General features: G+C 38.0%; 1 protein-coding gene and 1 pseudogene across 1 annotated transcript; one reads left to right on the top strand and one right to left on the bottom strand.

Moving 5' to 3' along the window:
• Positions 1–5,341: 5,341 nt before the first annotated feature.
• LOC109129945 (uncharacterized) lies at positions 5,342–7,725 on the bottom strand. The gene is made up of 2 exons (XM_019238991.2): positions 6,118–7,725; positions 5,342–5,974 (listed from the first exon to the last, which is right to left on the bottom strand). The coding sequence occupies exons 1-2, from the start codon at positions 7,723–7,725 to the stop codon at positions 5,342–5,344; spliced, it is 2,241 nt and encodes a 746-aa protein (XP_019094536.2).
• A 7,207-nt stretch (positions 7,726–14,932) lies between these two features.
• LOC104757932 (structural maintenance of chromosomes protein 4-like) overlaps positions 14,933–27,737 on the top strand; it is a 33,876-nt pseudogene continuing 21,071 nt past the window's right edge.

Here is a 27,737-nt window from a genome sequence, read left to right as displayed (position 1 = left end):
ATTGCTTAACTCTATGGTTAAACTATAATATATGTTGTCCTATTTGTAGGAATAACAACATACTTATTTAATTTATTTAAAAGAGCAGATGATTAAACGAAATAAATATTTCTCCAAATTTTATAATTCAATCAGTGAGTGTACTTATTACTTTGAAAAACTTTTACATTGAAGTTCATAAAATCATATAAGAAAACTAAAATACTATATCGCTTCAAATTTGAAAAGAAACACTTGGTATTCCTTTTTAAAAAAGTCAAGACACATATAAACATTTATTAATATTTAACTCACTTTAAAGACATTAAAAGTCATTTAACTCAAAAATAACTTCTATCCAATAATTTCATACATTCCTCCCACAAAAAAAAAAAAAGAATATATATATATATATATATGTTCAAGATTGTATTTAAAGATTACATAACTTTTTAGTTAGCTAAATTTATAGTCACATATAAACAATATATATACATAAGAATTTAAATTACTTATTAACACCATAATTCAACCCATTATTTGCTTAACTCAATATTGGTTTCAAAGCCAACTAAAGAAAAACAGAAACGATCTTATTGATATTAGACCAAAACATGGGCATACAAACATAATCACTTACATGGAAGATATTTTAAAAAAATAACTTATTATTGCAACATCAACGTATGAAGGGTTTACATAAGCAGTTAATTAGAAAATCTATAATACAATAAATGTAGTGGAAACAATATCAGTCAATGATAAGATTGGATCCTCAAAAGCAAGAAACAACATCTTCATAATTCATAAAAAATAAACGCCACAGTTATACACATCTGAACGAAATGGTATAAACATATAGTGTATAAATATAAGTGACGGCAAAACCCGTATATGCCTAATTAAAACGAAATAATACAAAAGAGAAAACGAAAAAACGAAAAAAAAACAAGAAAGTGCCAACTAGCACAACCCACGCGTTGCGTGGAGAAGCACCTAGTATATATAAAAGTAGAGTTTCAGTCTCTCCTTATTGGTCCACTTGGCAATGCAATTTTAACAAAAAAAATTATATTAAAACACAAATTTAAAAACAATTAATTTTCACATTTAACTCACATAATATAAAACTGAAATCCTTATAGCTTCTCACTATAAATTATGCATTAACTTTATTTTTCCACTAAGTTGTACTAATTAATTGTATTAAAACAAAACAATAAATTAGAATTGTAACTCTCATTTTTCTAAATGCAATTTTTCATCATTTCTCTTCCTATAAATACTCATTATCTTATTCTCTTAGTCTATCACTCTTTCATTCTCTCATCTTCTTCCACTACTCTCAAATCTCTTTTTTGTTTTGTTTTGTTTTGTTTTATATTTTTTTTGTTATTGTTGTTGTATGGGTTATAAAAAATCAAATCAAATATCATTGTAAAAGCTTAGTTTTAGAGTTTGTATGATATGTATATCTTATATATTTATTTTAATCTTTTAAAATGTTTATCTCCATTTTCTATTTTATATTAACATCTTATAAGTTATTATTTTCATACTTCCTTACAATATTCACCACATAATAAGATCATCAAGTTGAAATGATCCATATGTAATTATCTATTATGTCTCTGGTTATCTCACATATTCATATATCATTTTTTAATAATTTATAAAGATCAATATAATTATCCATTTATCCATTTATAAAGACTATTTTGTTTTGTGATCCAATTGATAAATCTGCAGAGATCAATATAATATATATATTTTTTTTATGATTTGAGGTTTTTGAAAACAAAAAGAACATAATTAAACAATTGGTTTTTTGTGTCTTTTAATCAAGATAAAAAATGATCCAAAAAACAAAACATATTCAACTGGAACTTAAATATAAAAATAAAATATCATTTTAAAATATCATTTCACTAAATTCTCTAAAGATGAAACCATTAGTATGAAATCCAGCACTATAAGATAAATTGATGAGTGAAAACCAAAAAAATATAAGTTATCCTTGGGATTTTAAAAATTATTGAGATTGAAGAATTCATATAATTTTATAAGAAAACTAATTTAGTGTGTCACTTAAAAAGTAATATTTTTTTTATATTGAAGTATTATGTGTAAGTGTTGAGTTTATATCAACAAACAACCAAATCATGTGAATTTTGATTCAGCCACTTGGTATTCCTTTTATTTTAGGTTATAAAAAATTAAAATATTTATTTATAATTAAAGACATGTAACTCCATTTAACTCAAATGTAACTCCTATCCAATAATTGTACATTAATTCATTCCTCCTACTAACTTATTTATCTTTCAAGAGAAAATATTTTTGGTTAAATTTTAACATTTTTTATTTGTTTTGGTTGGGTAAACTTATATTCATATTTTGGTTGGCGAAATTAATATATTTCTCATGCAAAATTATTGTTTATAATATATTTCTCATTTCAAAGTTTAAAGCAATATATCATGTATATAAAAGTAAGCTTTTTGTCTCTCCTTATTGGTTGATTTTCATTTAATGTTTTCTAATTTTTATTTATTATTTTATTTGCTTTAAACAATATTTAAGACCCAATAAACACAATACATTTAACTCACACATTAAGATAAAATTATAACTGAAAATAAAATAAATTATGCATTAATCATATTCTACCACTCAATTTTATTCAAACACAATAAATTATTATTGTAACTCCATAGTTCTAAATGTAACTTTCATCATTTCTTATCATATAAATAAGCATTCTCTCAATCTATCATTCTCTCATATTGACATTCTTTTACTATCTCATTTTCACATTCTCTCATTCTCTTCTACAATACCTCAAATCATTTTTCGTTTTTTTTTGTTATTTTTGATTTCTTATTTTTGTTGTATGGGTTGTAAAGGATAAATGAAATATCATTGTAAATTGTTAATGCTAAATTTTAATTTTAGAGACTACATGATATATATTTTACATTGTTCTTAATTTAAAAGATTTATCTCTTTTATCTAATTTGGATTATTATCTTATAAGTAATCATTCTCTCCTCCTCTCCCACCAATATCAAATGTTGTTATATCTCATATGTGTTGTAAGAGTTTGATTCTATATTTTAATTTAGAAAGTATTATATATATATATATATATATATATTACATTGTTCTATTTTTTAAAGATTCATCTCCATTATCTAATTTGGATTACCATCTTATAGTAAACATTTGCTCTTTCTCTCCTACCAATATCAAATGTTGTTATATCTCATATATGTTGTAACTTGTAAGAGTTTGATTCTATATTTTAATATAGAAAGTATTATATATATTTAACATTGTTTTCAATTTTTATTTTATTTATATAAAAAAAAATATTTCTTTTATATTTCTTGCCTTTCTAATCTATTCATATTTATTTTTTAAATTTGCATAGTTAAATTTAAATTCGCATATGTTGGTTTTAACAAAACAATCAACTTTATTTTAGAATTAGATGTTCCTATTAATTTTTGAATGATCAATGTGTAACATATAAGCATTTTGTCTTGCAATCACAAGTTCCATTTCCATTGATTAACTCCATGGTTAAACTATAATATATGTTGTCCTATTTGTAGGAATAACAACATACTTATTTAATTTATTTAAAAGAGCAGATGATTAATCGAAATAAACATTTATCCAAATTTTATAATTCAATCAGTGAGTGTACTTATTACTTTGAAAAATTTTTACATTGAAGTTCATCAAATCATATAAGAAAACTAAAATACTATGTCACTTCAAATTTGGAAGGAAACACTTGGTATTCCTTTTAAAAAAATTCAAAACACATATAAAAATTTATTAATATTTAACTCACTTTAAAGACATTAAAGGTTATTTAACTCAAAAATAACTTCTATCCAATAATTTCATACATTCCTCCCAAAAATAATATATATATATATATGTTCAAGATTGTATTTAAATATTACATAATTTTTTAGTTAGCTAAATTTATAGTCACATATATACAATATATATACATAAGAATTTATATTACTTATTAACACCATAATTCGACCCATTATTTGCTTAACTCAAAATTGGTTTCAAAGCCAACTAAAGAAAAACAAAAACGATCTTATTGATATTAGACCAAAACATGGGCATACAAACATAATCACTTACACGGAAGATATTTTAAAAAAATAACTTATTATTGTAACATCAACGTATGAAAGGTTTACATAAGCAGTTAATTAGAAAATCTATAATACAATAAATGTATTGGAAACAATATCAGTCAGTGATAAGATTGGATCCTCAAAAGCAAGAAACAACATCTTCATAATTCATAAAAAATAAACGCCACAATTATACACATATAAACGAAATGGTATAAACATATAGTGTATGAATAAAAGTGACAGCAAAACCCGTATATGCCTAACTAAAACGAAATAATACAAAAGAGAAAACGAAAAGACCAAAAAAAAAAACAAGAAAGTGCCAACTACACCACAACCCACGCGTTGCGTGGGGAAGCACCTAGGATGTATAATCATATACATAAAAGTAAGGTTTCACTCTCTCCTTATTGGTCTATTTAGCATATATTTTTTTTAAATAATATTTATGTATAATTAAATTAAAATATAATAATGTACATTAATCTATACTTTAAATTCACATTTTACTATTACACTGTAACTGATAATACAAAATTATGAATTGACTTTTTTTGCATTCATTTCATTCAAACACACTATAAATTATAATTGTAACTCCTCTAATTAAATTATTTTATAAATGTAACTTTCATCCCTTGAAATCCTATAAATAATCATTCTCACATAATCATCCACCCTATCTCAAATTCTAAATATTTTCTTTGTTTTGTTTATGTTCTTGCATGTATTTTTTCCTTCCTTCTTTGTCTTATTATTATTTTTAATTTTTAATTTTTAATTACATATTTATAATAAAATATTTTAGACATGTAACTTTCATCCCTTGAAATCCTATAAATAACCATTCTCACATCATCATCCACCATATCTCAAATTCTAAATATTTTTTTTTGTTTTGTTTATGTTCTTGCATTGGTAAGTGTGATTATACATTTTGTTAGATTTATTTTATATTTTAATTCAAAATTTTATCTCTTTGTTTTTATATATTTCTTCCTTCCTTCTTTGTCATCTTATTATTTTTAATTTCAATTATATATGTATAATAAAATTTTGGTGGCTGTAAAAAACAATTATCGATGTAGACTCAGATACTAATTTTGATCAAAGCCCAATGAGGAAATCAAGCAAAAGAAATCATCTTTTTTTTTTTTTTTTTTTTTTTGACAACAACAAACAAGAATGGCTTAAACAAGCCAAAACGAAGGGACATTGTTCACATAGGTAACTAAGTGCGGTAATGTACGAACTCGTCGTGCAAGATTATCCGCTTTACCATTCTGAGAGCGAGGGACACAGACCAAAGCGAAAGACACAAACTCCTCTCTATCCGCGTATATATCCTCCAAATACGGCGTAAAAGCTGGCCACTCGGAAGGTGAAGACACCATCTTCACTAAGTCGGAGCAGTCGGTAAGAAAGACGACAGATTGGTTATCCGCCCCAATCATGCATCGCATAGCCCAGATAAGGGCTTCAACCTCGGCATGAAGGGGAGAGAGACTGCGGCGAAGGTTTGCAGCTCCCATTGAATGAGCACTACCCGAAGGTGACGTACAAAACCATCCTCGACCCGCATAGCTATCTGTTGCTTTCCAAGAGCCATCTACAAAACACATAAAACTCAAGGGGAACCTAGGGCTTCCTAATCGCCCAGTCCTCTCAAGTGTACTTGCAATATTTCCAGACAAATCTGAAACCATATCTGAAACCATATCCTCAGTCTGGGCCAGAGCCCAAGCCTTTACCTCATCCTCCGCGATCCGTAAAAGAGCTAGGGGATTTGAATCCAGATTACTAAAAACCTTGTCATTGCGTGCCTTCCAAATATAACACAGAATCCACGGGAAAAATCCTGTGTTGGCACATTGGTACACCGCCAAAAGAGAAAATCCATGTTAGTGAAAACTGATCCCGATGGGAAGACACCCAGAGCTGTCTGAAACTGCGACAATGCCCAAACCTGTCTCGCTGGCGCACATTCAAACAGAGCATGATTAATTGTTTCCTCCTGAGCAGCACAACGACTACACAAGGCATCATCACCTATACCACGTTTCCATAGATTAGCCGTAACCGCCACACATTCCGTAAGCACTTGCCACATAAAATGACGGCGTTTTGGGGGACACCTAATTTTCCACGTAAAAGCCTGAAGCGCGACAATGCTGGGTTCCAACACTTGCGGGGAAGCAGGAGTCAGCATATGTGAACGAAGAATATGATACCCTGACTTGACCGAATATTTACCCGACTTAGTAAAATGCCAACCTGGCAAATCCGGTTTGTCCGGTTGGCGCAAAGGTATGGCAGAGATGGTAGCCACATCTTCCGGAACAAAAGTAACCGCAAGCTTAGCCACATCCCAGGAATTAGAACTCCTGTCAATAAGGTTTGAAACGCGTAGCAGAGGGTCCGAAGGGGACCCTATGCTCATTGCTGGTCTCGGGGATTGAGCAGGAATCCATGGGTCAGTCCATACCAAGAAGGAATCACCAGATCCTACCCTTTTAATCAGTCCTTTGTTAACCAGAGAGCGAGCAGAAATTATACTCCACCACCCATAAGACGGCGAGTAAGATTTGATTGGATCAAAAGGATCCGAGTGCCGGTAATAACGACCTTTAAACACCCGTGCGAAAAGAGAATCCGGAACCGTTATAAGACGCCAAAGTTGTTTGGCAAGTAAAGCTGTGTTGTAATCATCTAAACTCCTAAAGCCCATCCCTCCAGCATCTTTGCTGTAACACAGCTTGTCCCAGGCTATCCAATGGAGACCCCTTGATTGCCCCGACGAACTCCACCAGAAGTTCGAGATGGCACTAGTCAGCTTCCTGGTTACCGTCTTTGGGAGACGGAAGCACGACATCACAAAGGTAGGGACCGCCGTAGCTACCGACTTGATCATCACCTCCTTACCCCCTTTGGATAACAATCGAGCGGGCCATCCACTAGCCCGTGCTTGCAGCTTATCTTGCACAAAAGAAAAAATCTTTGTCTTAGAACCACCTAAGCTCTCCGGTATGCCTAAATAAGAACTCATCCCGCCCAAGTTTGATATACCCAAAACTCCCTTTAATTCCTCCTTGAGATCAACATCCACCGTGTGTCCAAATTGAACTGAAGACTTCTGGAAATTTATTTGCTGACCCGAAACCCGCTCATATAACTTAAGGATCCTCAACACCACCTCACACTGTTCTTTTGTCGCCCGGCAAAAGAACAAACTATCATCCGCAAACAATAGATGAGAGATAGGAGGAGAAGCAGTTGAAACCCTGATACCAGTCAGATGCTTCGCTTGTTCGGCCTTCCGAAAATGGGCAATAAGCACCTCCGTACATAAAATAAAAAGATAAGGCGATAAAGGATCGCCCTGTCTCAACCCTCTATGTGGAACAATTGACCCATGAGGTTGGCCATTAATCAAGACCCTATATTGTACTGATGTCACACACCACATGATCCAAGAAATCCATTTTTCACAAAAACCTATCCTTCTTAGCAAATGCTCGACAAAAGACCATTCCACCCTATCGTAGGCCTTACTCATATCCGTTTTGATAGCCATAAATTTCCCTTTACACGAAGGATTAGTACGCAGCCCATGAAATATCTCCTGAGCGATCAAGATATGATCCGAAATATACCAACCCGCCACGAACGCCGACTGAGTTTCGGAGACCAGGGACGGAAGAACAGCACGAAGTCGTTGACATAATACCTTAGATATAATTTTATACCAAACAAATCATCTTCATTTATGTATATTTATTTTATTTTTAAAAGTATACAATGTTGTTTGACAAAAAAAAAGTATGCAATGTCTTAACAAAATAAACTATTATAATAGAATTTTTAAGTCAAAATGAATATCATAGTAAATTTTTATTTTTATCATTAACAATATTTTTAAAATAAGTGGTATATTTTGATATTGTATGATATTTGAGTAAATAAAGTATATTATTGACATTTAGAAAATTTGTTTGTTATATATGTATTTTTAGGGAATATTTCAAAAATATTTCTTTTTCAATACCACTTTTCAGAAATACCATTTTAAAAAAGTTAATTAAAATAAATTCTCAAATTTTTTTCATAGTTTTATGATTATTACTTAAACTAAAATGAATTAACATAACTAATACAACAACCCGCGCATATGCGCAGGATATTACCTAGTTTAATGTAAACTATACTTAATATATGTATTAAAAATCAAATTATATATATTTATATATAGATATCTATATATATATATAACCTATTGAGGGCATCACTCAAGACATAAATTATTGGTCATTTAGTTTTCAAAGGATTCAATTTATTTTCTCAACAAGGAATTGTAATAATGTCCCTCACTTGCTATCAAAGTTTGGTTGTATTTCAAACATTTTCTACTCAAGGTGTTTTTCACCTCCACGATGCTGTCAATCCAATTGTATAACGATTACATTAATTCATTTATATAATTTATTTTTGCTGAAAAAATATATTACTCTACTATAATCACAAATAAATAAATAAATGTAAATAACTAAATACTTTGTCCATGCATCGCGTAGACAACCATCTAATTATATATAAGATACTAAAGTCTATTGGACTTAGGTCTTATGGACACATTTACTAAATTTTCCTTTTGATTTGAATTATTTGGTTTTCCGCTAAAATTCACTCTCACTATATTTGTAACTCAAAAACAACAAAAACAGAAAATTAAATTTTAAAAATCAAATATTCAATTTCGACTCCTCAAAATCGCGTTGTTCCGCGTAATAAAAATTGACTATAGATTAGGCTTCATTTGGATAATGTCAAACTAAAAAAAACTTTCTTTAATTTAAGAAGTTTTATATATTGAAAATGTACATTAATAATAATTATACACTAAATAATACTATAACACAGAAATGTAAAAACAGAAGCAATGACAGATGAAGATTTGTGTGGGCATTCATCGGATTAGGCCCGATTAAAGCGTAAAGACTTCGTGTCCTTACTCCTTAGGCTTGTCCAGTGGTTTTGGAGCTTCTCGAGTCGGCGGTGACTTCATCGTTCATAGTGGCTGGACATGCTATTTTCTTACCCAAGTCTGTATCCTTGTTGGACTTTTCGTTTTCTTTATGTTGGGCCTTGGCCCTTTTTAGCTTTTGTATTTTCTTATATTAATAAAATGAGACGACACCAAGAAAAAGAAAAAAAAATTCAAATTTTGTTCTTTTGAAAAGCCAAACTTCTTATTCTCCCTCGGGCGAACAAAGCAAGTCACTGGACGATTAAAGAAGTGACAAATCCGATGAAAATTTAGCGATCTGAAACACAAGTCAACACCGAGTTGATCAGAGAGAGAGAGAGTGTGTTATAGGGTTTCTGATATCGAAGTTTTTATTTGAATTGCATCTGAATAAAAAGGAGAATAAAGAAGGACACGTGTTAGAAGATGGTGGGAGGTCTGTTTTGTGGCTAAAGGAATGTTGACATGGTTTTTGATGAGCTGTCGCACATGAGCTGTCACATACAAGCTGGAGCACAAGAGTCCAAATTTTTCTTTATAAGGGGAAGCCGTTGCAGTCGTCTTCCTCATTGCGAAATTATCTAAATAAGATTTTTGTAATCACTCTCTCTATTATGGATCTCTTGTAATCGGTGTTTGCTCAGCTTATTGGAGTTGTTACTTGATTCAATACTCTTGTAAATTGGGAACAGGATCTTTGTTTATAACGAACATTAGTTATTTCGTAAAGTGCCTTTACGTTATCAAATGTATCAGAGCTAAACGACCTCAGAAACTATGGCGGAAACTCGTTCCTAGACGGCGTTGAAGGAAACCGTAGCTCTTGAAGCTAGTGTGGTGGTGCGTGAGCGGGAAGAGGCGATCAGCACTCATATCAGCAAGATGATCTTGCGCACCGATACTCAAGAAGGGAAACTTGTGGAACAGAACAGAAGATCGATAAGAGTATCAAGGAGATGTGTGAGGCAATTCGACTCTTGTCCAGTTCCAAGGAGCCAATTCCAGTTACTAAGGTACGGGATCTGAGTCAACCATGGGTGTCAACCTCTCAGGATGTCTGTTCTGATTCGCGAGCTCAGGAGGAAGGGGTTGGAGCGGCAACACAGGAGAGTTATGATGCCATGACCAGGATTGGTAAGATAGACTTTCCTCGCTTTGATGGAGGAGTGGTGTGAAAGAATGGTTGTTCAAGGTGGAGGAGTTCTTTGAGTTAGATCGTACACCACACTCGAGGAAGATCAAGATGGCAGTTGTGCACTTTGACAGTCACGCGGCTCATTGGCATCATGCGTTGGTACAATCTAATCTCTATTACCATTTGTTGAGGGATTAGGATGCATATAAGTTGAAACTTAAGGAGAAGTTTGATGATGTGTTAGAAGATCCTATTGTTGAGCTTAAGAGGTTACATGAGACTGATGGTGTATTGTTAATTATCATCAGAAATTTGAGCTGCTTAGAACAAAGGTTAACATGTCTGAGGATAACTTGGTGAGCACTTACCTTGCAGGCCTAAGAGTGGATACTCAGATGCATGTTCGAATGTTCCAGCCGCAATCGGTACACCATTGCTTGATGTTGGGTCGACTCTATAAAAAAGCTCACCCACTGAAGCCTACACCGCAGAATTGGACACCGTCTAAATCATCCACTGGTAACACTGGTGGTAAGGGTATTCTTGGTGTGAAGAAAGAACCCTCCTCTGGTGGTTATCCGAAGAAGAAGATGGAAGAAAAAGTTGATGGGTTAGGTTCCAAGAAATTTTTGTCTAATGCAGAGATGAGTGATAGAAAAGCTAAAGGGTTATGCTTCTTTTACGATGAAAAGTATACGCCTGACCACTACCTGAAACACAAAAGGAAGCAGTTGTTTCTTATCGAAGTGGAGGGAGGAGGAAGAGAACTCGGAAACAATGGAAGTCACACCTCGTGTGTCAGTAAGTGCAGTGTCTGGTGTGGAAGAGTATGACACAATGCGGGTGAAAGGGTTGTATGGGAAGAGAATTATCTTTATGCTAATTGACTCGGGCTCGACACACAACTTCATGGACCCTCATTCTGCAGAAAGACTAGGATGTGTGATCGACTCGTCACAAATGACACGAGTGTCAGTAGCAGATGGAAGGAAGTTGGTGGTTCACGGTGCAGTTTACAACTTTCAGTGGACATTTCATAACACAACATTTGCCGCTGACTTTATGTTAATTCAATTGGGTGGATGTGACATGGTTTTGGGAATCCAGTGGCTTCAAACTTTAGGAGTTATATCTTAGGAGTTTAAGGAACTAGAAATGAGTTTCAAATACGGGAAGCAGAGAGTGATGTTGCATGGTATTAAGCCGGGATATGTGTGAGAAGTAAATGCAAACAAATTGAAAAAGATAAGAGAACAGGAGGCTCAGATCTCTATGATATACACAACGGAAGAAGGAAACATGGAGGAGATGCAGTTATGCAGTGTGACGGGTGAGAATCAGGCTCTTGCAGAGGACTCAGGGATTGTAGAAGTATTGCAGGAGTTTGAGGAGGTCTTCAAAGAACCTACGACACTACCTCCTTTCAGAGAGAACCATGATAGTAAGATTCCATTAAAAGAGGGGGAAAATCCAGTCAATATAAGACCTTATCGCTATGCGGTCCACCAGAAGAATGAGATTGATAAGATGGTAGGCGAACTGTTAGAGGCAGGCACCATTCAGGGTAGCTCCAGTCCATATGCGTCTCCAGTAGTCTTGGTTAAAAAGAAGGATGGGACATGGAGGCTTTGTGTCGACTACAGGGGCCTTATCGAGTTAACGGTGAAGGACAGGTTCCCTATTCCCCTTATTAAAGTTTTCTTGGACGAGTTAGGAGGGTCCAGCGTATATTCGAAGATCGATTTGAGAGCAGGGTATCATCAGGTAAGAATGGACCCTATGTATGTGCATAAAACAGCTTTTAAAACCCATAGTGGGCATTACGAGTAATTGGTGATGCCTTTTGGCTTAACCAACACCCCTGCAACATTCTAGAATTTGATTACTACGGTGTTCAGGAAGTTTCTGCGGCGGTTTGTACTCATATTCTTTGATGACATTGATCTATAATGCCACGAAAGAAGAACACGCGGAACATTTGAGAGCTGTTTTTCAACTGATGGAAGAGAATCAATTGTATGCAAAAAGGAGTAAGTGTAGCTTTGCCACTGACAAGGTAGAGTACCTCAGACACTATATTGAAGGTCGTGGTGTTTCTACTGATCCGAGCAAAGTGGTGGCAGTCGCAGAGTGGCTGGTACCAATGAACTTGAAACAATTGAGGGGATTTCTTGGTTTAGTTGGCTACTACAGGCGGTTCGTGCATAACTTTGGGACTATAGCTCGACGGTTAGCAGCATTAACTAAGAAGGATGTGTTTTTATGGTCAGGAGAAGCTCAACAAGCTTTCGAGGAGATAAAAAAGGCCTTATGCGAAGCTCCAATATTAGCACTTCCACGTTTCGACAGACCATTTTTGGTGGAAACAGATGCTTGCTCACAAGGGATAGGAGTTGTGTTTATGCAAGATGGACATCCATTAGATTACATTAGCCTCCATTTAAAGGGAAAATAGTGACTTCTGTCCATTTATGAGAATGAACTGTTAGCGGTGGTGTTTGCAGTTCAAAAATGGCGCCATCACCTCCTCCCTAAGCATTTCATAATCAAAACAGACCAGATGAGCCTTAAGTACCTGTTGGAGCAGCGGTTGAACACACCTATACAGCAGAAGTGGTTACCAAAGCTTCTGGAATTTGACTATGAGATACAATATAAGGCGGGAAAGGACAATTTGGTTGCAGACGCACTGTCAAGAGTTGAGGGGGCTGGGGTTTTCATATGGCGATGACAGTGGTGGAGTGTGACTTAATAAAAGAAATTCAGGATCAATATGAGCAAGATATGGAGGTTAAAGAGATCATTGAGGCTCTTAAAAAAGATCAGGCTGCGAAGAAGCATTACTTGGTTGTTCAGGGGATTCTGCGTCGAAAAAGTAAGATAGTGGTCCCATCAAAACAAGAACTGTGGTCTTCTATCCTTCAGTGGTTGCATTGTTCTGGGACCAGCGGTCATTCGGGTAGAGATGCAACTCTCCAGCGAGTGAAATGTTCTATTGGAAAGGTATGTTGAAGGACATTCACGCATACATTTGAGCTTGTGATGTCTGTCAACGCTGTAAGTATGAAACGGTGGCGAGTCCCGGTCCATTGCAACCGTTGCCAATTCTTGAAACCTTGTGGACTGACCTATTCATGGATTTTATAGACGGGTTACCGGAGTCAGCTGGGAAGGACGTGATTATGGTCGTTGTCGACAAGTTGAGCAAAGCTGGGCACTTTGTGCCTCTATCACACCCATATACGGCAATGACAGTGGCTCAGGCATTCATGGACAACATTTTCAAACTTCACGGGTGCCCAAAGTCCATTGTGAGTGACATATACAAGATATTCCTGAGTACATTTTGGAGAGAGTTGTTTGCAATGCAAGGGGTGGAGTTGAATTTTTCTAGTGCCTATCATCCACAAAGTGATGGACAGACTGAAGTGGTGAATCGTTGCTTGGAGACATACCTTCGATGCATGTGTAGTGACAGGCCGTTTAAGTGGAGTAAGTGGCTTCCTCTAGCTGAGTATTGGTACAACACCACTTTCCATTCCGCGACTCAGTCGACTCCTTTCGAAGCTGTTTATGGTCAGTCTTCTCCTTTTCATCTACCCTACCTTCCAGGCGAGTCTAAAGTCGCAGTAGTGGCTAAAAGATTACAGGAATGCGAGAGTATGATTCTGATTTTAAGGTTCCATCTTCTGAGGGCTCAGCACAGGATGCATGTATTTGCAAATCAGCATCGCACTGAGAGAAGCTTTAACATAGGAGACTATGTGTTTGTCAGACTTCAACCCTATCGCCAACAGTCAGTTGTGGTCCGTGGCAACAAGAAGCTAGCTCCTAAGTATTATGGTCCTTATAAGGTGGTTGATCGTTGCGGTCCAGTGGCATATAAACTGGCCCTGCCTGCGAGTTCTCAAATTCATCCGGTGTTCCATGTTTCATAGCTTAAGGTTTTGGTGGGTCCGAATCACACTTCTATTGAGTTGCCAATGCTGATTAATGATGTTTTACTAAAGGAACCTGAGATCATTTTGGAGAGGAAAATGGTTAAAAGGCAAGGTCGTCTGCTACAATGGTCTTGGTTAAGTGGACTAATGAAGGTGAAGAAGAGGCCACTTGAGAGTAGTTGTTTGATATGTAGCGACACTTTCCTTCCTTTGAACCTTCAGGATAAGGTTCTCCAAACAGGGGAGCTCTGTTACAGGGTTTCTGATATCGAAGTTTTTATTTGAATTGCATTTGAATAAAGGAGAATAAAGAAGGACACGTGTTAGAAGCTGGTGGGAGGACTTTTTGTGGCCAAGGGAACGTTGACATGGTTGTCGATGAGCTGTCGCACATGAGCTGTCACATACGAGCTGGAGCACAAGAGTCCAAAGTTTTCTTTATAAGGGGAAGCCGTTGCAGTCTTCTTCCTCATTGCGAAATTATCTAAATAAGATTTTTGTAATCACTCTCTCTATTCTGGATCTCTTGTAATCAGAGTTTGCTCAGCTTATTGGAGTTGTTTCTTGATTCAATACTTTTGTAAGTTGGGAACAGGATCTTTGTTTATAACGAACATTAGTTCTTTCGTATCATTTCTAATAAAGTGCGTTTACGTTATCAGAGAGTAGTGGTGGTGTGGTGATGGAAGAAGATGAGCCAATGGGTGAGTTTTGCGGCGGCGGCGAGTCTGAGCCTAACCAGCAGAAGAAATCTGGAACTCCGAGGCTTTACATTAAAGAGCTTGTGATGAAGAACTTCAAATCTTATGCTAGTGAACAACGCGTCGGTCCTTTCCACAAGGTTAGGGTTTTACATTTCCTTAATTTCATTTTTCGAGAAATTTGAATCTGATTGGGTTTGGATTTTTATCACGTTTTCTTAAATTTGAGTATAGTTTTTCGAAATTCTGATTTTGGATACTTTTAATTTGAATTTATTTTTTGTGATTTTTTCTAACCTTGGAGATGAATTGAAAACGAGTGATGTGGTTGGACCCAATGGGAGTGGAAAGAGTAATGTGATAGATGCAATGCTCTTTGTCTTGGGAAAACGAGCAAAGCAGGTAAGTAGTTTTCTTTGTCTCTTAGTTATTGATACTAGGATTTTTGTGTGTCCTAGTAGGTTCAATTAACCTTATTTATTGTAGTACTTAAGGTGTCAATCCAAATGGGATGTTGCTAACAATCAAAATGCGATCAAGCAATCACAAGTCAAGCCAATTCAAAAAGAGTGTTTGTCAAACAATCATAGAATGGTCAAAATGCAAAACAGAAATGAGTCACATAACTAGAAACGAGAATGCATGACAAGAAGCGAAAATGAATAAAAACAGAATCGAGTCTAAGCATGAACTAAAAAGCAAGAAATGAAACAGTCTCAGGAATGCAATAAAATTCAGAAAGAAAGAAGTCCTAGGGATGGGAGTAATTGATATCGGTGGAGTATCCTAGTCTATAGAGTGTTTAACATGTCAAAAGCAAACCATCCCTAAACAATGAACATCACTTCTTAGCTAATCCAATCTCTTGACAGTAGCTACTCAAACTGCTGCTAGCCCCGGTCGTCTCGCGGTACGGACAGAATCGAGCGTTCTCGAGCAGATCAAACTAGAAGCAACTTCTCTCGGACAAGACGCGGTGAATCGAATCTAGGGAGAAAACAAACGGTGGAAACGGAGTTTGGTGGAAAACAAATGAGCGGTTCGAAAGATGAAACTTTGGTCACGTCATGGTCGAGCGGCTACGATAGCAGTACGGTACAGACTTCGAGGTTGCGAAGCGGCTAGTGAACCAAAAGATGGTTCGGCTAGAGGAAATGATAGCGATGGTGGATTGAAGGACGACACGCGAGGGCTGACTCTTCCCGCGATACGGTCGGACTAGTCGACGGCGAACCCGGTTCGAGTTCGGCTAGGGTTTCTTGATAGATCAGTCCCGGACTTAGTCTATGGAGAGGAGTAAGACAAGATACAAAGATTCTCTCTTTGGAAAAGTTTTATTTTCATTCAAGTCTGCCTTTACAAGAAATAAGAAAGGGTTTAAAGGAGACTAGGGACACGCGGACTCGCAATGGTCCGCACATGTTGCCCTTGACGTGTTCGCTTTGTGGGAGAACACGTTTCTCTTCTAAGTGGTTTAAACATAGCCACACACGTCACTCTACTTAACGTTACAAAAGAGAGAGTTCTAGAAATTGTTCAAAACATATGGCTTTAAGTAAAAATAACACGTCTTCGGCTTTGGCGCGGGAAACGTCTTTGGCTTCGAAACGTGGATGGGTTTGCGCTAAAGCTCCTTGCCTCATTAAAACCTCCTCCGGTAAACCACATGGGACAAACCCGAAGTGAAGAAAAAGAGTACGATTCCTTGCTCTAACGACTTGGTCGCCTTCATCCTTGGGTAAGGATGAAGGCCGTGCGAACAGTCTCTACTTGCACTGCTTCGGTCGGGTCACTGTTTCGGACTAATGCTTGCACGAACAGGTTGATCTTCTGCCTTGTGGACTTGGAAGAGACCTCGTCGTTGCTCCCGGAGTGATTTCTGGTGCGTTGGCCGGCCGTTGTCCCGCGAGTGGTGCAAGCATCTCGGTCGCGTCCGGGGCGTCTCGGTCAGGTTCCGGTCTCGTGCTCACATCACAAACTCAACCACTTCCAAATCTAGCTCTCGCTAGAGAAACATGATCAAGCATGGCATGAAAAACAAGTTCATTCACGTCAACAAACATAATCTCTTAGGCTAGGAACGTAAGTCTCTGGCACTAGTTGGTCAGACATTTCTTTGAACACCTTTTGGGTGCGGAAATGCCTAATACCTAGTTCCAATTGATCAGAGAGAAACAAGTATTTCTAACTCTAGTCTAGAAGGGAATCATACAAACAAAGCTTAAACACCCTACATCCTAAGATCCTCCACCTAATCTATCCCATCTTCAAGAACAATCACACTACTCAGATCCAGAAATCATCATCAAAGATACGAATTCAGAAACATTGAATCAAGCATAGTAAGATATATAAAAATGAGATGAACAACTTTGCAGAAGAAATCAAATGCAAAAACTCAATAAACTCAAAGATGTCCTAATACAAAGTCTGAGAACGGTTTTAGGTGGCTAGGTAAAACCTTAAGGAAAATAACAAAACGAGATAAAAGATTTTTTGGGCAAAGACTTAACAAAATGTATATATAGTCCAACATGGAAAGCCCTAAAACATAAAACGACAAGATAGAGTGTCGGTTCGGGAATCGGGTTGTCCAAGTCGAGTGTTGTCAGTCTTGGGAGTGCGTCGGTAGAGCTGGGTCGAGTGGAGGGGTGTTGGCTCGACCCAGAGTGGTGTTGGCTCGACCCAGAGTGGTATTGGCTCGACCCAGAGTAGTGTTGGCTCGAGCTGGGTGTATAGGCATCCACTAAAACAATGATAACTCTTGAACCACACCTCCGATTGGATTGAAATAAACGGCTTTGGAAAGATGACTCAATTCCCTACAACTTTGATGAAGACGTCAAAAGCTAAATCCCTCGACTGGTGGCTCGAATGGTGGCTCAAGCGCGTGAGTGAAATTGGCTCGATTGAGTGCAGCAGCGTGAGTGGCTCGATTGAGTTCAGCGGTTGGCTCGATTGGTGAGGCTCGAACAGGAGACAAAGTCGGCTTGATAGAGGGAGTTCGGAACATCGGTTCGAACGGTGGACGAAGTCAGCTCGAGAGAGGGAGTTCGGAACGTCGGCTGTCGAGCGGCTCGAGCGTTGATGACATCCATTCCAGGCATGATGGATCGAGTGGGATACTGGTGCTTTTTCCTGGGAGCGCGTTCAAGTCGCATGTCGGTCGAGTCACATGACGTCCATTCCGGGCATGCTTGGTCAAGCCGCATGTCTCAACCTCCATTCGGTTCCAACAGTCTGGATATCTCCTAAACACCTGAAATAACTCCAATATGCAAGATGTATGCAGGACCAATGCAAAGACTACCTAGATATGCATATTATGCAAAAGAGACTAAAAACAATGCAAAACAATAAGTTAAAAAACAAAATGAATAACAAATGCATGATGAAAGAGTGTAAAATATATACATATCAGTTATGCTCTTTGCTTTAGGTCTCTCTCGCTCAAGAACCTAAACCACAATGCTTTCTTTAGGTCAATTCACAACTATTAACGATTATAGTTTTCGATTGAGCTTTGTTTGAGTAAGTTTAGGTTTTGTTGATGTCAGATGCGGATGAATAAAGTTTCAGAGCTCATTCACAACTCAACTAATCACCAAAACTTGGATAGTGCTGGATTTTCTGTACAGTTTGAAGAGATTATCGATTTGGTAAAAGTTTGTTGTCTGCTTACCTTTTATTGGAGATCTTTACTATACTGCTTGTCAAAACCTTTTTACTTAAGGCTGGAACAAGAAAGAGTTTTTATTGGTTTCTTAAAAGGCAAACTACAAACCCTCAACATTGGTGAATATGTCTTGCATTTTTGTTTGATGTAGCTCTTTGGAATGTTTCTGAAATTTTTAATTTTTCCAGTCTCTGTAATTTTCATTGACTTTGGAAAATGATTTGTCGTGATGTGAATTGTTATTTTGAACTAATACAGTGTAGAATTGGGTATTGAACTGACTTCATTTTATTGAAAGTCCCAACTTGGGTATTTATACAAGATACAATGAGTAAGATAAACACAAAGAGCTTAAACTTAGGCTTATAACCTTTATCACAATAAACCATAAGCCTTATCATAATTTAGAGAGATATATCCGCAATACTCCCCCTCACGTTGGAGTGTGAGAGTCAAGAACACCCAACTTGGACAAGATATAGTGAAACTGACCCCGCCCCAATGCCTTAGTGAAAATATCCGCCAGTTGCTCATCAGTACGCACATGTTGCAATGTAATAACACCATCACGATAAGAGTCCCGCACAGCGTGACAATCATTCTCAATGTGCTTAGTACGCTCATGGAAAACTGGATTAGTAGCTATGTGAATCGCAGCCTTACTATCGCAAAATAGACGAGCAGGAGTAGACAGGTCGACACCCAATCCTTTTAACAACTTACGCAACAACTTAATTTCTTTTAAAGCAACAGCCATAGCCCTGTACTCGGCCTCAGCAGATGAGTGAGACACAGTTTCCTGCTTCTTAGTCTTCCATGAGATAGGAGAAGTACCCAAGAACACGACATAAGCACTTAGAGAGCGTCGTGTCAGCGGACAAGAAGACCAATCCGAATCACAATAAACAGTCAGTTGCAGGTCTTTATCAGGCTTGAGAAGAATACCGAGAGCAGGAATACCTTTGAGAAACCTGACAACACGCAAAGCAGCTTCCCAGTGAGCCGCACGCGGAGTTTTCATGAACTGAGCCAGGACATGCACCGAGTAACACAACTCAGGGCAAGTATGGAGAAGATATAATAAACGACCAATAAGACGACGGTATGGCTTAGGATCAAGAAGCAGAGGACCATCGTCCGTAGCAAGACCATGATTCTGTTCAAGAGGCGTAAAAGCAGAACGAGAGCCTTCCAAAGCAGTGTCAGCAACAATATCCAGTGCATATTTCCGTTGAGAAAGAAATATACCCTCCGGTGATCGACTTACTTCAATGCCCAGAAAATATTTGAGCTTGCCCAAATCCTTCATGGAGAAGCAACGACTCAAATAGTCCTTAAACTGACAAAGCATAGAGATATGATTTCCACAAATAACAAGATCATCGACATATACTAGGACATGAAGTTCAGCACCATCACGTGCATAGGAGAACAGAGAGTAGTCATCATAGGATTGAATAAAACCAAAACGAAGCAAAGAATCAGACAGCTTCTTAAACCAACAACGTGGAGCCTGCTTTAAACCATAAAGAGACTTGCGGAGACGACATACTTTACCAGGATGAGTGTGACGAAAACCCGGAGGAAGCTTCATGTAAACCTCTTCATCAAGATCACCATGAAGGAAGGCGTTATTAACATCCATCTGATACACCTCCCATTGATTTGCAGCCACCAAACGCAAAAGAGTCCGAACTGTGGTCATACGAACAACCGGAGCAAATGTGTCATGATAGTCTTCACCCTCAACTTGATTATTACCAAGAGCCACCAAGCGAGCCTTATAACGTTCTAACGAGCCATCCACATGATACTTTGTTTTGTAAACCCATTGACAACCAATCGCAACTTTGTTAGGAGGCAGATCAACAACATCCCAAGTGCGGTGAATTTCAAGAGCATCAACCTCCTTAGTCATAGCATCAGTCCAAACTTTGAACCGAGCAGCCTCTTTGAAGTGCTTTGGCTCCACATTAGAAACAATAGTAGCCAAATAAACCCGATGACCTGCAGAAAACTTATCATCAGGAATAAAAGCTGACAGTGGAGAGAAACACATACCTTGAACCGAAGACGAAGACTCGGAGGAAGCAGTGACAACATTAAAAGCGTGAACGGGTGTACTAATGATGTGGTAAAGAACATAGTCCTGCAAACGAACGGACGGAGTAGGTTGTCGTGAGCTTTTACGATGCGGAGCTGAAGCAGAAATGTCAACACCAACGGAACCAGAATCAACATCACTTAGCGGAGGAACTTCTTGAGTCGGAACAGAGGAGTCAACAGGAGGAGAAACAGAGGAGGTCTCACTTGAAGAAGGAAGACTCCCCCTGTCTATAACAGGCGATGATACGGAAGCACTCCCCCTGTCCACAAGAGGCGAAGCGGTAGAGGATGGAGGAACAACCAACCAGTCATCATCAAGAGGAACAGTCGATGGAGAGACCAGAGATGAAGGTTGTGCAGCGGAGAAAGGAAACGAATCCTCACAAAAGACAACATCACGAGAAATAACAAACTCGTTACGCTCCATATCATAAACTTTCCATCCCTTTTTACCAAAAGGATAACCAAGAAATACACACAAACGACTTCGTTCACCGAACTTATCCTTGTCACGAGTGACACGATGAGTATAACAAGCACAGCCAAAAACCCGAAGCTGAGAGTAGTCTGGCTTACAGCCATAAAGAAGTTCATACGGAGTACGTCCTTTATGAATGGAAGAAGGAGTCCGATTTATCAAATACGCAGCTGTCAACACTGCCTCTCCCCAAAACTTGATCGGCAATGTAGCTTGAAAAAGCAAAGCTCGAGAGACATTAAGTATATGCCTGTGTTTAAGCTCAACCCTCCCATTTTGCTGTGGAGTGCCAACGCAAGAAGTCTGATGAACAATTCCAGTCTCACGAAAATAAGATGACAAACACATGAACTCGGTACCATTATCACTGCGAACAATCTTTATTGCTTTGTCAAACTGTTTCTTAGCATACATAATGAAATTGGTAAGAACACGTCTCACTTCGGATTTCTCAAGTAACAAGTAAGTCCAAACTGCTCTAGAATAGTCATCAACAATTGTAAGGAAGTAAACTGCACCACAAGAAGAGGGAACACGATATGGACCCCAAACATCACAATGAATTAATGAAAAACACTCTTGAGTTTTATTAATACTTTCGGGAAAAACTTCTCGAGTTTGTTTAGCACGAAAGCAAACATCACATGAGTCAAAACCAACAGCGGAAGAAGACTGAGAGAACAAATGTAGAGAAGAAAGCACTGAAAAACTCGGATGTCCTAAACGACGATGCCACAAAGCTCTATCAAGAGAAACCGTTGCTGAATGTATCGTTGTTGGAACCACATCCGTAAGATAGTACACACCGTTACGCTCTTCACCGCTTCCAATCAGAGTCTTCGAAAAACGGTCCTGAAGAAAACAGATTGTATCAGTGAATGTAGCAAAACACTTGGTTTGTTTCAAAATCTGAGAGACAGAGATTAAAGTGCAGTTTAAAGAAGGAACATAAAGAACATTCGTCAACGAGACTTTGACCGTAAGAAACAAAACACCCACACTTGTAGCAAACGTGTTGCTACCATCGGCAAAACTAACCGAACACGTTGGAACAGACACAACATTGGTCAGCAAAGAGAGTCTCCCAGTCATATGGTGAGATGCTCCTGTGTTCAAAATAATATCACCAAGTTCAAGCTTACCATACAATTTTTCGGAACTACCGCTGACTGATTTTTCTTGAATCATCTGGTCAAGACCTTCAACTGATCGGATGTAAAAGAAGGAAAAATAGAGGAATTGGAACTAGTCGCATGAGCAGTCACAGGTTGCCCACGTCCTCTTCCTCCTCCATTAACCATGGAACCACGACCTCCTCTACCTCAACCAGAAGAACCACGACCACCACTGTTACCTTGTGCATTACGTTCCATCCACCAATCAGGAAAACCGACAAGTTGCCAGCAATCCTTCTGTTCATGTCCGGTACGACCACAATGATTGCAAGAACGAGGCTTCCCCAGAATAGAAACAGTTTGATCAGACCGAAGCGAGGACTGATCATGAGTGTCACCACGGGCCACAAAACCGACAGCGTCATGATTCTGTTGTTGAAGACGAGCAAAGGACATCCTCTGTTCTTCACGAATCACTTTGGAGTAAGCCACAGCAAGACTAGGGAGAGGATCCATACCAATAAGTGTAGTACACAGACCACCAAATCTTGAATCGTCCAACCCCATCACAAACTGATGAATTTTCTCTTCATCTCTTTCCGTCACAATAGCGGACAAGGTAACTCCACAAGGACAAACGGGACTCACACGATAATTCTTCAACTCGTCCCAAAGATTGCACAATCTTCCATAATACTCCATAACAGACTGACCTTCTTGCTTACACGAAGCAAGTTTAGCTTTTATTTGGTGAACATGCACCTTATTACCAACAGAGAAACGATGTTGCAGGTCTTCCCACAAATCTTGTGCACTGGAAACAAAAGTCACAGTCGCTTTCAATTTAGGTTCAATTGACGACCGTATCCAACCGATGATCATAGAATTCACCGTTTTCCAGTTATCAAGATCAGGACTATCATTAGAAGGCCTGGGAATAGCACCGCTGATGAATCCAGTCTTGCGTTTCGCTTGAAGAGCATTCAACATCTCTTCTGACCACTGGATGTAATTATCTTCGGTTAACAATACCGAGGTAATCATTGCACCTGGGTTGTCAGAACTTGACAACGTGTACGGAGAGACAACGGTCTTTGAGTCAGTTTGAGCAACAACGGCACCGGTAACAGGAACTTCATTATCACTCATGATTTTCTTGTCACGCAAGAAAGTACAAAACAGAGAAAGATTTGAAACTGAGAAAGAACAAGAGAATCGAAGAAAAAGAGTTTTTTTTTTTTTAGACTGATTTTGGCTCTGATACCATGTAGAATTGGATATTGAACTGATTTCATTTTATTGAAAGTCCCAACTTGGGTATTTATACAAGATACAAAGATGAGTAAGATAAACACAAAGAGCTTAAACTTAGGCTTATAACCTTTATCACAATAAACCATAAGCCTTATCATAATTTAGAGAGATATATCCGCAATATACAGGAAGATGACTCATATGAGACTGTTGCTGGAAGTGATTTCGTGATTACTCGGGTTGCATTCCGGGATAATTCGTCCAAGTTATATTAATGAAAGGTCGAGCAATTTCACTAAAGTTACAAAAAATTATAGGGGAAAGAAGTAGATCTTGACAACAACCGTTTCTTGATTCTTCAGGTTCTCACTTTAGAGAAACAGCCTACATATTGTTGAATTACATGTTTCCCCCGCTAATATTTCTTCAACGTTGACAGGGGGAGGTAGAACAGATATCACTCATGAAGCCGAAAGCTCAAGGTCCCCATGATGAAGGTTTTCTTGAATACTTCGAATATATCATTGGAACAAATAAATATGTGGAGAAGATAGATGAATTGAATAAGCAGTGAGTGATCTATGCATTCTATAGTTTCCTTTAAACAGCCAATGCCCAATAACTGTATTTGAGGCGCATTGCTTGAATAGAAAATGCAATATCACCTGCTTTCTTCGTAATGCATATACATATATTGCTATTTTGAATGTGTTCATAATTCACTCGGCAGATTTAGATGTAAGTGGTTCCTGATTTGTTGGATGCTATTAATATAATTGAAACTACCTCTGAAATTTAAGGCTTGAAACCCTCAATGAAAGAAGGTCTGGAGTTGTACAAATGGTGAAACTAGCCGAAAAAGAAAGAGACAACTTAGAGGTTTGTTGATGTATGTGACCCAGTTTTGTGGTATAGGTTGCTAATGTGATTTTGGAACAGGGTGTGAAGGATGAGGCAGAGACATACATGCTAAAAGAGTTATCACATCTCAAATGGCAAGAAAAGACTACAAAAATGGAATATGATGATACTGTAGCTAAAATTACTGAACAGAGAGAAAACTTGCAGAATTTGGAAAATAGTGTAAAAGATGAGCGGTTAGCACTACTAACTTTTCTTTAAAATATTAAAGAAATTATATGAACTCATTTGTAACAAATATCGTAATATTTCTGTTTCAGAGTGAAAATGGACGAAAGTGATAAAGAGTTAAAAGAATTCGAGTCTGTGCATGAAAAACATAAGAAGAGACAAGAGGTATATGTCTGAAATCCAGATGTGTTCTGCTCTCATGCTTATTGCCGACAATGCTAAATTCAATTTTTTTTTCTCCAAAGTTTCAACAAATGGTTAATCACCTTATCTTCATATGCAATGATTAGGTTCTTGATAATGAACTTAGAGTCGGTAAGGAGAAGTTCAAAGAGTTTGAAAGGTTCTTGATAATGAACTTAGAGTCGGTAGGGAGGACTTGAAGCATGTGAAGCAAAAACTCAAGAAAACTGAAGATAAACTTGCGAAGGTTATAATAGTTATAGACGGATATTTGAACTTTTTGTGGCTGCATATACCTTACTTGTGTTGTTATGCAGGATTCATCCAAAATCGATGATATGACAAAGGAGTCTGAGGACTCAACAAATCTAATACCTAAACTTCAGGAAAATATACCGAAGCTTCAAAAGGTCTTCCTAGATGAGGAGAAGGCACTAGAGGAAATCAAAGATATAGCTAAAGGTAAATAATGATGTCCTTGTTATCCTGGCAACTTCTTTAACAACATTGCAGAACCACACATGGGGAGTGGTACGTGCAAAGGAATCAAATTAAGTCGGCTTATCTCCAGCACGTAGAGGGTGTGGATTAAGCGGCTAGAAGGCCGTTGGAGGACGCTAAAAACATGTGTTTGTTCTCCTTTTTCATTATTGTTGAATCTGATAAAAAAAATTGTAAAAACTCTCTAAAAAATATTTGCGGGGTTTCTCCCAATGTGGGAGCTGGCTTATCGATTTGGTGTTTTATGAATACTAAGTTAATTATTTGGTGATTTTGTGTGAGCGATTGAGAAATTGTGAGTTACTTTGTATCAAAGGTATCCGAGGGTAGATGATTCTCGGATCAAAAATGGTGGGAACAAGATCTCAAGCGGGGGAAGCGACAAAAAAAGAAACGGCGGAGCCAGATCTGGAGGAGATTTTGGTGGAGGAAAGGATGAAGAGGTTGGAAGCTCGGGTCGACGAACAACATCAGGAGACTCTTAAACATTTTTCGGAGCTGTATGAGCTGTTGAGGCGTGTTACTACTCAACCTTCGTTGGATGCTTCTGTTAAGGGTAAGTCGGTGCAGATCTCGCCGGATGTTTCACCAAAGGCGTTTCCTCCAACCGTAGCGGGTGGATCTGGACTAAGAGATGCGAGGAGGGATGATCGACCTGATCTGGTAAGATTTGAGGCTCAGTATTATTATGGTGGTGTTACTAGATTGGGAAAATTAGATTTTCCTCGGTTTGATGGTACTAGGATCAAAGAGTGGTTGTTTAAGGCTGAAGAGGTTTTTGGTGTAGACTTCACTCCTAATGATATGAAGGTGAAGAGTGCGACGATTCATTTTGATGGCCACGTTGTGTCTTGGCATCACTCCTTCATTTAATCGGGGGTTGGTTTGGAAGTTTTATATGATTGGAGAGGTTATGCGCGGTTGCTGAAGGAAAAGTTTGAGGATGTTTGTGATGATCCTATGGCTGAGCTCAAACAGTTTTAGGAAACATATGGGATTGTGGACTATCATCAGAAGTTTACTCTGATTAAGATCAGACTAAATCTTTTGGAGGAATATTTGGTGAGTGTTTATTTGGCGGGGTTGCGGCTGGACACGCAGATGCATGTGAGGATGTTTTAACCAATGACGGTGCGACACTGCTTCTTGTTAGGCAGGTTGTATGAGAAGGCACACCCCAAAAGGTCTCTCAATACAACTTGGTCTCCTAACAAGGCACTGTTACTAAAGGAGGGGGAGAGATGGAAGCTCGAGTTGATCATCAGGGTGTGAAGACATCTTTTAAGGCAACTGGTAATCCGGCTAAGAAGTTGTCTCAACAAGAAATGAGTGAGAGGAGAGCTAAGGGTCTCTGCTATTTCTGCGATGAAAAGTATACACCGGAGCACTATTTGGTGCGTAAGAAAACTCAACTGTTCCGGATGGACGTGGAAGAGGAGTTTGAGGATGCAGTGGAGGAATTGGTTGAAGAAGATGAGACTAATATGCCGCGAATCTCAGTCAATGCAGTATCTAGTATTTCAGATTATAAAACCATGAGAGTTTGGGGTACTTATGAAAAGAAGATCCTTTTTATGTTGGTGGGCTCTGGTTCGACGCATAACTTTGTTGATTCAAGAATGGCAGCAAAAATAGGGTGTGTGATCTAATCTGCAGGTCTTACTCGAGTCTCAGTAGCTGATGGGAGGAAGTTGAGAGTAGAACGGACGGTCAAAAACTTCAAATGGAAACTTCATACCACTCAGTTTCAGTCGGATGTGTTGCTCATTCCTCTCCAAGGAGTGGATATGGTGTTAGGCATTCAGTGGCTAGAGACGCTGGGAGTCATTAATTGGGATTTTTGAACTTGGAGATGTAATTCCATTTTAACAAGCAGAAGGTATTGTTGAATGGCATTAAACAAGGTTATGTTCGTGATGTTAAGGCACAAAAACTACATAAACTACAAGATGAGCAAGCTCAGTTTGCTATGGTGTGTGTACAAAAGAATGAGGTAGGAGAAGAACTGACTTCTTGTACGGTTAATGCCATGATTGGAGACAGAAAGGAAGAGACAATAGTGGGGGACATTGTCGACAAATTTCCTGATGTTTTTGCTGAACCAACTGAACTGCCCCCGTTCAGAGAGAATCATGATCATCAGATCAAGCTCCTTGAAGGACGCAATCTAGTTAATCAGCTTCCTTACCGCTATGCACTGCATTAAAAAGATGAGATTTACAAGATTGTAGAGGATATGCTGTCGGGTGGAACCATTCAAATTAGTTCTAGTCCTTATGCGTCACTGGTGGTCTTAGTTAAGAAGAAGGATGGGACCAGGCGATTGTGCGTTGACTAAAGGGAGCTCAATGGTATGACAGTGAAGGACATATTTCCTATTC

This window comes from Camelina sativa, chromosome 17, assembly GCF_030686135.1.
Source record: "Camelina sativa cultivar CO46 ecotype springtype chromosome 17, ASM3068613v1".
Lineage (NCBI taxonomy): Eukaryota > Viridiplantae > Streptophyta > Magnoliopsida > Brassicales > Brassicaceae > Camelina > Camelina sativa.
The sequence above is the reverse complement of the archived record's forward strand: the minus strand, read 5'-3'. Positions and strand labels throughout refer to the sequence as shown.

Bases quoted from the DNA above. Each gene is read 5' to 3' on its own strand.
- LOC109129945 (XM_019238991.2), bottom strand. From the start codon at position 7,725: ATGGCTATCAAAACGGATATGAGTAAGGCCTACGATAGGGTGGAATGG. The intron at 5,975-6,117 runs GTTTGGGCATTG...TATATTTGGAAG, and splicing joins AATGTGCGCCAGCGAGACAG to GCACGCAATGACAAGGTTTT.